Raw genomic sequence first — 12319 nt, 5'->3', positions numbered from 1 at the left:
AGTGCAGAACCTCTGCTTGCCTGGTGGCCTGTGCTCCTTCTCCCACACTCACTCTGCATTCCATGTTCCCGGTGGTCTGCATGAGTGAGAAAACTACAACAGTCTGTCAAGGTCCTATGTAAAGCTCAGTTCCAGGGGCCTGCAGGGCTGGTGTCTAGAGACAGGTGGTGTGGGAGAATATGCATCCTCTTGCAGCACAGCTGCCTCAAGGCCATGCTCTGGGACAGGTAGACAGCTGCCCCTTGGGGTGGGAAGCAGTGCCCACTGGCCAGACAATGGAGCTGGGGCCACCTCGGGGGATACAGACCTCGGCCTCAGATAAGTGCTCCTGAGCCCCAGGCCAGCTGCTCTCCTGAGCACACCAAGTCAGTTCACAAATAAAAGAAAAGCCCTCCCGAGACTCACGCACACGCTGGGACAGGGCCCGGCCAGAGCAGCTGTCCAATAGCTGTCAGGCCCCGTGCTCCACCCCAGCACTGAGAGAAACACATGAACAGTGGAGGCCTCAGAAAGGCCAGTGGAAGGATCCAGATGCATAGTATGCGCACTGGGCAAGATCACGTGTGCAGCGTCCAATACAGTGCCTGCAGCAAGAGCAGGTCAGTGGCTTGGCAAGGTGGGCCAAGTGGGGGTCACCACACCAGTGTACCAAATGCCATCAAACTGCCACTGCAGGTAGGTGAAGCTGTTCTACTCATCTCACCTCCACACAAAGAAACAGTCCTAAGCTCAGACCACGCACTGTGCAAAACCCTCCCCTGTCCAGCCACACCCAAGCCTCAAGCCTGGCTGAGCTGTCCCCATAAGCCAGCTGCCAAGGGGCCAGCATGCCCACTGGGTCCTGGCCCTCCACAGCTGAGCTCCCACCCTATGGCTCTGCTCAAGGACAGCAGGGCAACAGGGCCTCCTGACCATGCCCAGTCACAACCCCAGACTGGACCTCCTGTGCCCACTGAGCCCTGGGCTCCAGGAGACACTAGTGGAGGGTGAAGGGGAGGATTCCCATGGGGCCCAACAGGGGGACCTGAGGTCGTTCTGCAGAGGACTGTGCACTCCGTGGGTAGCCACACTGTCACAGCTGAGCCACAGACATTTGCAGGAGTGCTGCCCAGGGCTGAACATGACCATTAGAAGTGGGATTCTGCCTCCTGTCCATCCACACAGTCCACAACTGTCCAACTCCAGACCATTCCTATGTCCCCTGACACACCAGTCACTCCTTACCTACTTTTCCACCTGGAGTGCGGCATATTCCTGTCCAACACGCCTCCCTCAGCAGGGTGCCCGGCATGGTGCCCAGAGTCCTGCCACCCTGGTGCAGGGCACTGCTCACTCTTGTCCATGGCTGAACTGTGTTCCATGTCTGTCTGCCAACAGAGGAAATTGTGTGCCCTTCCCACCTCTTGGCCAGGATGAAGAAGGCCGCTGCCCATTTCCAGATCTCTCGGGCCTCTGCCTAGAGCTGCCAGGTAATATAGAAACTCCATGTTTAACCCCGGGACCTGCCAGGTATCTGCTAAGAGGCCACATGCCTGGCCAGGTTCCAGTGCTCACACAGCCGCCATGCTTGCAGTTGTGGGACTAGCCATCCTGGAACAAGGAGGTCCAGCCCATCTTCACCTAACAGCTAGTGGTGCTGGACAGTGGTTCGTCCTGCTGGCCTGCGTATGTGTGGATGGGGTGGATCCCAGGACCTGGAGGGCCGAGCAAGTTCTGCCCGAGCCACACCCCAGCCTGCTGGTGGCCATTTGGACGACATCCTTGGAGAAACAGATCCTGCGCTGACCTTTATTTCATATGCAAGCACATACACACACAGGTGCTAGGGACTGGGCCACCTCAACAGCCCTGCACTTGGCCTCACTCAGGCTGGCTGGGAACCTGAGGTCCTCCTGCTTCTGCCTCCGAGTGGCAGGGATGGAGTGGGAGGCGTGCCCACCAAACCCGGCTCCTCTGCCCAGCCTTCACGTGGGATGCCTGGTTAGTAAAGGCTTCTAAGAGTCCTTCCTGTACTTCTTCTGTGTCTTCTCGTCTGAGGTAATATACATTGCTCTTATAATCAGGAGAAATAAAACCACTGCTGACTTTTGGTCAGAAGTGGAAATGAGCCTGATAGCACATTTTATTTCTGTAGAGCTCTGCATGTGGCTAAAACAACTCTTCCATGTGCAATTCATTTTTAGAGTAAAATATCTGGTATATGAGGGCGCTCTTTAGATAAGCTTTTATATTCTTTGAGATGTTCACATTTCTGTTAATTAAACATCATCATAATTTACACTGTTGGCTTTTTAAAAATCAAAGCCACTCATGTTCTATGATTGCAACAAGAGTTGAGCATTGTGTCTAATGATGAAAATGTGTTCTTGATAAGTAAAATAGATCCTGGTTTTTGAATATATGAAAATATAATAGCTTTTGTATAAAGGTTTTCTTTTGCTATAGGTAAAGTCAAGGATTTTTTTCCTTGCTCTTATGGAGAAGTAAAAAGAATTGTCTCCCTCTAAGAGTAACTTTTTTATGATCATAGCAATAATTCACTATTTTTTTTTAGGGGGTAAATATGCCTTCTATAGGAAAACACATACTTACTTCTTATGAGTTCCCTTTATAACTTTAGCATTTTCTTTCACTTGGGAAAATTCCTATATTTCAGATTCTTTCATCTTGAGCTTTTTTGAGCTTTTGTGCAATGTAATATTTTATTGGTCTGTCTTTTGTACATTTTCATTTCATAATGTCTGTCTCCCACCTACCAGTCTCAATCAGCTATTGCAAATTTTGAATTTGTTGGTTAAAAAATAGTTTTATATGTTTCCTCATGGGATTGTGTTAGTTTTGCATTTTATTCTTCTATTTTGCTAAATTACTATTTATTCTTCTATTTTGCTAAATTGCTATTTTGCTAAATTAGTGTATCGTTATTTTTCTGTGGTTTAAGAAGAACAGATCAAACTATTTTTGTTCATTTTGATGAACAAGCTATATTCCTTCTCTTTTAGAGGAAGAATTTTATTGTGTTACTAACTACTCCTTCCTTCAGTCAGATTTCCTTAAATCAGTCTGATATACACAGGGCTGCAACTTGGAAGTTGTTCTGAGCTACTGTTGTCAACTGCTGTTGTACATACTGTTATGTGTAAGGGTATAAATATATTTATTATGTTTGCAAAATTCATTCTGTACAATTGCAGATTAAGGTTGCTCTTCTGTGATATATGGGATATTATATTTTAAAGACCATCTTGGAATGTAATTAGAGAATTTAGTATTTTCATGTATTAAGACCTATTTTAAGTTTAATATTTTACCTTTGCAAAAACTTTAATTAAAAATGTTACTTAAAAAAGTAAAAAAAAGAAAAAAGAAAAAAGAAAAGAAAGAAATGGAAATGAGCAGGGGTGAACTCAAAGCCCTCAGGGAAGCACAAGGACCAGCAGCAGTGGCCACTGCTTCCCGGGGACTTGGCTGTCCTGTCACTGGGGACAGGAGCTGCAGCTCAGGGTGGTTTCAGCAGAGGAAGCACGGGTGGTAGCCTCCAAGAAGGGTGGAGCCTGGAAGGCTGCACTCCAGACAGGAAAGCCAGCTGGAGGGCCCGTGTGCAAGACCAGTGTGTGCACACCACAGGCAGAGAGGCCGGGAGGGTCCAAGCCAGCAGGCCAAGAGGCCAGCGCCCATGAAGACTGGGAGAGGTTGGGGTGAAGTGTGATAGGCAGGCACAAGCTGGTCTGAGGGATGTCCTGAGAGCCAGCCAGCCATGGGACGGGCAGACAACACCCTCACCCAGGATCAGAGAGGTCAAGAAACAGCTGCAGGTCACACAGTCCACATGGGGCAAAGGACACTAACACAAGGGCCCGAGGCAATGTGTGAAGTGGGAGCAGCTGGCCTATGTTCCCCCTGGGCCCTAGGAGGCAGCAGACCCCTGGGAAGAAAGGCAGTGCTGTGGGATCCCCCTCCCCTTTACCTCACCTTTTCCCCAGGACCTCCCAGAACCACCCTCTGGCTGCTTCTTTCCAACTCAGGCTGGTCCTACTCTGCCCCAGCCTCCTCCTGTGCCCACCAGTACACAGGGCCCCAGCCCAATCCCAGCTCATGGCAGACACCAGAGCCTGCTCTCATGAGAACAAGGCTGAGGGGCAGTGGCCAGGGATTGGGGTGGGTGGGGAGCCAGGGACCCAGGCTCAGGTGTCCCTGCCCAGCCTGCTGTTGGTGTCCACATTGAGGCCATGTGGAGCAGAGGCTGGGAGGGCTCTATGGTGCCTGCAAGTGGTCCAGGGCCTGTGCCTTCTGGAGAACCTGCTGGACTTCAGTGGCACACGGGCGCACCTTACCCACCTGCCTTGTCCAGTGCCGACCATGTCCAGGCACTCCTCCTGCTCTCCCTGACATAGGCCTGAGCACCTTGCCTTATCTCTCCTGAGCTTGCCCACCTCTCCTGCCATCAGCCCTGTGTGGGGGCTTCCTCCTGCCTGCCTCTAGGCACTTTCCTGACCATGTGACATCAGAAGCAGCTCCCCTTGCTCTGGCAACTCTGTCCTGCTGGCCCTGGGCTTCCAACTGCAGCCTCTCCCACCTGACACCCAGGCACAGCTCCTGTCATCAAGACTTCACTTAGTCCTGGCCACCCAGTGTCACAGAACTTAGATGGGACAGAGCGCAACCCTGCTCTCACCCGGAGGCAGTACACTGCCCTGCCTGATTCCCACCAGCCCCGTGGATCAACTGGGCACCAAGCAGCTTGTGGTCCTGGGCAGCCTGGCTTCTGAGAGTCCTGCCCAGCTGAGGCCTCATCCTCAGCCCCCACCATGCCCACAAGAACCCCAGGCCTTGTCACACAGTTACCTTCCCTCCCAGGCCCCCCACTCTCCCCCTTTGTACCCCCACCCCCTGTGGTCTCCTGCATCTCTTCTGTCTCCCTGCCATACTTCCAGTGCTTGTGGATTCCTACGGTGAGCCTCTGCTAGCAGTTAGGAGGGCTGCAGCAGAAACTCCTGGGTCAGCATCTGACCTCAGGCCACACTGCAACCAGTGGGCACCACTGGCCCTGACTGTGGGGCTTCAGGACTGCCTCACCCACCCATGTCATGAGACCAAGCTCCTCGGGTTGGTGGACAGGATAGCCAGGGACAAGGGTATGTGACTCACACCACAACAGGAGGAGCTCTTTTAGTTTGGAAAAATCTTTAGAAATTGGGGCATTTATTTGCAGGCAAATGGATGAAATTGGAGAATATCATGCTAAGTGAGATAAGCCAATCTCAAAAAGCCAAAGGACGAATGATATCGCTAATAAGTGGAGGATGACACATAATGGGGGGGAGGGAAGGGGTAGTGTTAGGGTTAGAGTTAGAGTTAGGGAGGGGGGCAAGTATGGAGGAAGGAAGGACTGTATAGAGGGTAAAGAGGGGTGGGAGGGGTGGGGGGAAGGGAAAAAAATAACAGAATGAATCAAACAACATTACTCTATGTAAATTTATGATTACACAAATGGTATGCCTTTACGCCATGTACAAACAGAGAAACAACATGTATCCCATTTGTTTACAATAAAAAAAAAAAAATCAAGAAAAAAAAAAAAAAAAAAAAGAAATTGGGGCATTTTATCCCCAAACCAATATTTCTGGGTTTTTCTGACAATTGGCAGACTAGAGCAGCAAATGGCCTTGTCTGGTCATGGCCCTGGCACCCTGGTTGCTGGGCCACTCAGGCAGGCCCTGGGTGGAGCCCCACAGTCTGGACACCTAGTGGCCCTTAGCGTAAGGTGGGAGACTTACTTTGGTCATGTTTGACTTGAGCCCTGTCTCCAGCATGGTCTCCAGCCACCGTCTAGGTCACTGGGGAGCTGGGAATTATTCTGGCACTCAGCACGCCTCAGGGACCACCACTTTCCTGATGCCTATGCCTGGCCTTTGCCTCGAGGTTTCTGTGTGGAGAAGCCCCCACAGCCCCTCAGGGTAGCCAGGCCTGTGTGGTGTGTGCTCCAGTCTGTTTGCTGGCCCAGCACCTGGCTCCTGGCTGTGTCGTCTGGACACTGCATCCACTCACCTTTCATCAGTCGGGAGGGCGATTCCCCACGGCGGTGATGAGAGTTAGCTCCTGGCTCTGGTGAGGAGGTGTGGTTCTTGTCCCAAAGCAGTGCTGGTCTGCCTGCTGTTCTCAGTTGTTTTTGAGTGTCTTGGGTGCTGCCCTGTGACCCCTGTGGGTGGTGTTCCTGCTGGTTTTCCTTCTCCTTCCCCAGCTTCCTCCAGCCTGTGGCTTACCTGTATTCTCTGTATTCTCTTCCCTGAGTTCTTGCACTCAGGTGATTGGTCTTTCTTCACAGAAGTGGCTGGACTCAGCATGTGCACCTGCAGTCACAGCAACTCTGGAGGCTGAGGCCCTGTCTCAGAATGAATAGATAAACCAGGGGTGGACACACCGTTTGCTCTGAGCACCAAGGACAGCACATGTCTGGGACCAGTGGGTTGCTAAGGGTCAGTCATGTTACCTGGTGAGATGCTTGCCTGCCCTGCACCTCAGGAGATGTGGAGCCTACCCAGCCTCTCTTCTTGGCAGCCTAGAGGGCCACTGGGGCTGTTCCCCACTGCCTGCCCACTCTTCACTCCTCTGGTGAACAGGGACCACAAATCTGCCTCCAGCGGCCCTGGCCTGGTTCCCTCTGTCTTCCAGCCACACACTGGCTCTCCCAGCTGGCTCCCACAGCCCCCAAGTTCTGGTGGCTGTGGATTTTATATGTGACCTATTTTGCCTGAAAATCAAGCTCAGGGAAAATCTTTCATCATAGCATTCTTATTGTTAATTCCAGAAGAGGTGGAAATCATTCTGACCTACTTGGTTATGTCCCCAGGAAGACCATAGACAGACTGAAGGAGAGGAGCAAGGTCACTGCCTCTCTTCTGCTTCTCTCTATCTCTGACTTGTGGACTGTTTTCAGATGCCAGTGTGTCTCAGGCTCTGCCTTTCTTGCCCTGTCTCTGAGGACTGCCTTCCAGGCTTTGGGAACAAGTCTCCCTTGGGCCTCCGGCCAGCTGCAGCATGGCCTAGTGCTGGATCAGAGGGACGAAGATGAGGACAGCTGGGTGGGCTGCTTGCCTAGGGAGGGTGGCCTCAGGTCTTGGGAAGGTGGAGTCGTGCCCACCAAGGCGTGGGTTCAGATGTCACTTTAGTGAATGAGGTGGTCCCTCCTGGTCTGCGATCCCGGCCCTGCCTCCTGAGTGGCATCCAGCTCTGCTGCTGCTACTGCACATCCCCCCATGAGGGTGCAGGCATGGCTCATCCCAGGCTCGGGCCTGCTGAGTAGAGGGACACCCAGGACCTCATGGGGAGGATGCTGGCCAACAGGATGGCTTTCACATGAGCTGCAGCCTCCAGTGTTTGGGCAGGGCTGGACAAGCACTTCCTGAGCAGACAGGAACAGGTGCACTTCCTGAGCCTCCAGGACAGGCTCCCTGCCCTCCAGCCAAGTGCCTGGATGCACTGACCCCTGGTGCTGCCTGCTCGTGCTGGCCTCTGTGAAGGGCCGTAGCAGGGCACCTATCCTGCTCTCCCTGGAAGGCTCGGGTGTGTGTTGGGAGTCAAGGCTGCAGGTTACCACTCTGTGAGGGGCAGCAGGTCAGATTCTAGTCCCCTGACTGAATCACTGGCAGACCAGCCCCCGTCCACTCCTCTGTGCCCAGGCTGCTGTGTTGGCCCACACCTGGGCTGCAGCACAGCCCAAGGACTAGGTCAACCTCAGCCTGTTCAGGTAAGGGCCTTGTGAGTTGGCCCTGCTTGGTGTGGAGGCAGGACGGGCTGTGATGTTAGCCTGCCTGCCGTGGGGCCAGAGTCTGGAAGGCCCAGATGTGAGGGAAACGCCCCTTCTCAGTGCTGAGCAGCTGTCAGTCAATCTGGAAAACCAGGAGGAAGGTGCCTAGGTGCTGGCCTTTGCATTGGGGCCTCCAGCACTGGGCCTCCAGCTCGTCCTCAGACGCAGACCGAGACCAGGTCAGCATGGCAGCTCGTCTCCCAGGAGCTCAGGCCAGAACCCTCAAAGTCCCTCCATCCCATGTCCAACTGCTCTGACCTGGGGGTCCTGAGCCTGGCCCTTCCCCCACTGCCCCCTCCACCTCTACTGTCTTGTGGTTGGTGCCCAGGGCTCCTGCGCCTGTTGCCCAGGCTCCTAACAGATGGTCTGGAGGGTGGGCAGAGCCCCCTGCACTCCTGCCTTCCCTAGTGTTCTTTTCCAGCCTCCAGATATAGGCACTGGGAAGAGCCCTGCCCCACAAGAGGCAGCCCTGATGAGCAGTCCAAGGTGGGGGATGCAGAGGTACTTCACCCTGCCCACCTCATGTCACACGAAGCCACTCAGCAGCACTCAGTCCCCACCACCCACCGTCCCACCACTGCCCACCCCCAAGCCTCTCAGCCCAGCTGTGTCACTGGCTTACCACGCACAGCTGGGGAAGACCCTGAGCCCTACAGCCCCCCTCTCCATCTCCAGGTCCCTGACCCCATGCAGGAGCTGATGTCTGCCCTGGCCCCCTGGCTCCTCTGGTTTTTGTTTCTGTGGTCACTCGTGAGGTCTGACCACGTGGCACTGCTGGTGCCAGTGGTGACCATCTGAGGTGTGCTCTGGCATCATGTGCCTCTCCACAGGAAGCCCAGCAAGGTGCACAGGAGGAGGCTGCTGACTGCTGTCCTTCTGTCCTCAGAGCCTCCCAAGATGAACCCAGTGGTGGAGCCACTGTCCGGGATGCTGGGCACCTGGCTGTCTGTCCCTCTGGGAGCTGGGACCTACCCGACCCTGCAGCCCTTCCAGTACCTGGAGGAGGTGTACATCTCCCACACAGACCAGCCCATGCTCAACTTCTCATAATCCCCCACAGTGGGCTTCCGGTTCTAGGCTGATCCAGAACAGAGAGGATCCAGCAGGAACCTGCAGGCCATCTAAGGCAGGAGTGGTGGCAAGATCTTTCTGAGTCCATTATGTGTGTGAAGGTGTTAGGCAGACCCCAGGGTTGTCGCTGTGAACCAAGTGTGGAGCAAGTACACGCTTGTTTTCATCTGATCTCAAGCTGAATTCCCGTGTGGAAGTTAGTCACCCCAGTGTCACTGAGAACAAGGAGTGTGGCTTTCCTCCTGATATGCCCTGAGCTGGTTGTGAATTGAGGATTCTGTTAGAGTTTTGGTTCTCAGAGTCTTTGCCACAGTGAGGTCCTCAGCAGAGTCCCATGGCACACTCACTAGGAGAGCCCTGCTGTTCTGGAGGAGGCAGAGACTCCCAGGCCTCTGGAATGAGAGGGCCCTGTGCTCCTCCAGCCTCTGCTGTGTAACAGAGGCAGTGAGTCAGCCTGTGGCTCAGGACCAGACCTGTTCCAGGCTGCAGAGTGTTGGATTAGGATATGTGCACAGACTGCCAGTTGCACGACTTAATCTGGAATACGCCATAGGCTAAGCATTTCTGAGCCCTGACATGATGCTATTTTGAGTTTCAGATTTTAGAAGATCCATTTGTATTTATAACACCTGCAGTCTCGGAGAGATTTAGAAGATCTTATTTAAAAACAGTTTCATAACCAGGCTCAGGAATCCTTCTACCACAGACTCCCAGGCTGCTGGACACAGGCACCAGTGCTGTGCCCAAATGTGGTGTTCTTGAATGAGCAGACAAGGGCATGTGACCCTAAGGAGTGTTTGAGTCAACTTTGCTTCACTTTGACCAGAAGACCTGAGGGCAACTGAGAGGAGGCAAAGTCTGTGGGGCTCAAGTCCCTGAGGTCTCAGTCCACAGAGGGTCTTCTCCATTGCTCTGGACCCGAGGTGAGGCAGTGTGTCATGGGGAAGGCTTCCTTAGAGGGAGCTTATGGTGGGATCAGGAAGCAGACAAGGGCAGGGAGCACAGGGAAGATGTACCCCCACGGCAGCCATGACCATCTGCTCACAGTCCCCATAGCTGTGGTGGACTGATGAGGGGCCAGCTGTCTTTCCAACCCATAGCAGTGGGATTCTGGGTGGTAGAGATGATGCAGAACACTGTTGTGAGCCTCTTTGAACTGTGGCCTGAGCCAGAGGATCAGAAAGTCCATCTTGTAACTGGCATGGGAGAGCAGTGGAGTGGGGTCTTACACCAGCACAGGTGGGCACGCATGTGCCCTGGACTCCACAGTGTGAGTCCTGCACACGGGTCCCCCAGGTCAGGCACCGCCAGTGATGCCTGACCTGTCTGAAGTTCGCCATGAGAGCTGTAGACAGGCCGCAGACAGCGTGGTGTCCTGAGCCGTGCAGGGAAAGGGCTTCAATCTGGGTGCTAACTCGGCGGAGTTGTGTCTCTCTTCCTGCATCTGCCACAGGGTGCGTGCCTGCCAGGGACCCTGCCTGCTTTGTCTCCACCACACAAACCAGCTGGACTTGGGCTCAACAGAAGGAGGTCCATCCAGTGGGTGGAAGGTGGGGAACAACAGGCCTGGGGACAGTGATAGCCAGCCAGAACCCCAAGGCCTGGAAGGGCACAGACAGCAGGGCACAAGGCCACTTGTGTGTAGGGCTGCCACTGGGCACCTTCACACCTGGGCACGGGCACTGATGAGCTTGGTGCCTGCCCCAGGTCTTGACTTCCTGCAAGTTCAACTCCTTCCACCCGGATACACGCAGACCCCTGCACAGACAGTGTGGCTTCATCCACCTCAAGCCCGACACCAACAAGGTGGCCTTTGTCAGCACCCAGAACACAGGTACTGCCCACACCTAGCAGAGCAGGGGCAAGGGCCTCTCAGACAACCTTCCAGGTGTGCTTGCTCAGGGACTATGGATGCGTGGTGTGCGTGGTGAGGAGCAGGGCTCTTGAGGAGGACAGTCTGGCGGCAAGGGCCTTCTCTGGAAGTCTGGCTTGCCCCAGTTTGAGGTCCTTCTGAAATCGTTCATCAGCCACCCTTACCACCCTCATTACTTCAGTCACTCAGACTGCCAGGTCATGGCGCATGCCTGCAATCCCCAGGACTCTGGAGGCTAAGGCAGAAGGATCCAAAGTTCGAGGCCAGCCTCAGCAACTTAGTGAGGCCCTAAGCCCTGGTGGTCAGTCTCCAGTACTGAAAAAGAAGTTACTCTCAAAAAACTTGCATGACCTTGACCTTGCCCACTTGCCCCAAAACTGCTTCCTCCCTGGATGTTCAGGATGCACCCAGCCTAGAGTGGAGCTGTTCAGGCCCTGGTGGGCACGGCAGTGGGTGGAAGTCAGTGGGTATGTCCACCCCACAGTGCTCCAGTGGGGGCTTCTGGTAGGAGGGCTGGGTCCAGGTCACCTCTGCAGAGGCCAGTTCCCCAGAGTACCCATCCTGTACCGTAACACACTTGAAACCCAGAAGGCCATGTACTGGCAAGAAGGGCCTTGTGCTGGAAGTCTGAGTCCAGCCTTCTGTGGGGGGAGGAGGACTCAGAGGCCAGCCTCCTGTGGGGAGGAAGCTGCTCTCTGGAGCCAGAATGGGAGGCTACAGCTGAGCTCCACCCCTTACAGGTGTTGTGGAGGTGGAGAAGGGTGAGGTGAATGGGCAGAAACTGTGCATCATGTCCCACTCCATTGCCAGGATCTCCTTCACCATGGAGCCCCATGTGGAGCAGGTGAGCCCGGCCCTCCCCAAGATAGCTGTGGTGTGCGCGCGATGGCCAGCGGGGCCTCGGCAAGTGCCTGTGTTTCCTCCCCCATCTCCCGGGCCTCCTGGCTCCTCCCTGGCTGATGGGCAGGTGGTTGCCAGGCTGCTTCCCTCTCATGAACACCCTGGTGCTTGTGTCACAGGTTGGCTCAGCTGCCGCTACCCCAGTCCCTGGCCTCACTCTGGTGCTTTGAGTCTGAGGGCAGCAGATGGTCCCTCATTCACATTTGAATCCAGCCTTTGGTGGAGGGCTCACACTTGCTGGGGTCATGGGTTCTGCTGCTGGTGTGGGTGGACACGTGGCCTACTGCAGCTGTCTGCCTGCAGTATGCTTTCTGGCCTGGCTGGTGGTGGGAACTTCTCTGTAGCCACCTTTCTTGCCAGGTTTCCTCTATGGCTTGGGTTCTTGCTCCGTGTTTTCTGTGCTCCTGAGGCTTCCTTTACAGTCAGACCCCTGACCTCCCAGACGGGTGCACCTGGTGACCACTGCAGTCCTGGCTCTCTAGGGGTTGAGCAGGGTCCCTTACAGACGCTGTATAGGGCATGCAGCCTGTCCCCATGATACCTGGTGCAGGTTCTGGGGCTCTTGTGCCCTTGTTGTCTGCAGGAGGGTTCCAAGTGCCTCTGTCCACAGGTTCTTTTTATTGAGCATTTCCCTTCTGAATAAGACTCGAGGTTCCAAACATTTATAT

At 54.3% G+C, this 12319-nt stretch overlaps 1 protein-coding gene across 1 annotated transcript; it reads left to right on the top strand.

Moving 5' to 3' along the window:
- Positions 1-1563: 1563 nt before the first annotated feature.
- On the top strand, positions 1564-11821 carry LOC306652338 (peroxynitrite isomerase THAP4-like; the record flags this gene model as incomplete). Its single annotated transcript, XM_079125297.1, has 6 exons — positions 1564-1665; positions 8229-8293; positions 8638-8854; positions 10604-10712; positions 11492-11595; positions 11771-11821. The coding sequence occupies 6 exons, from the start codon at positions 1564-1566 to the stop codon at positions 11819-11821; spliced, it is 648 nt and encodes a 215-aa protein (XP_078981423.1).
- Between the last annotated feature and the right edge of the window lie 498 nt (positions 11822-12319).

The sequence above is a fragment of the Sciurus vulgaris genome (assembly GCF_902686455.1).
Source record: "Sciurus vulgaris genome assembly, contig: HiC_scaffold_178_arrow_ctg1, whole genome shotgun sequence".
Taxonomy (NCBI): Eukaryota; Metazoa; Chordata; class Mammalia; order Rodentia; family Sciuridae; genus Sciurus; species Sciurus vulgaris.
This window is presented reverse-complemented; position numbering and strand designations above follow the sequence as displayed.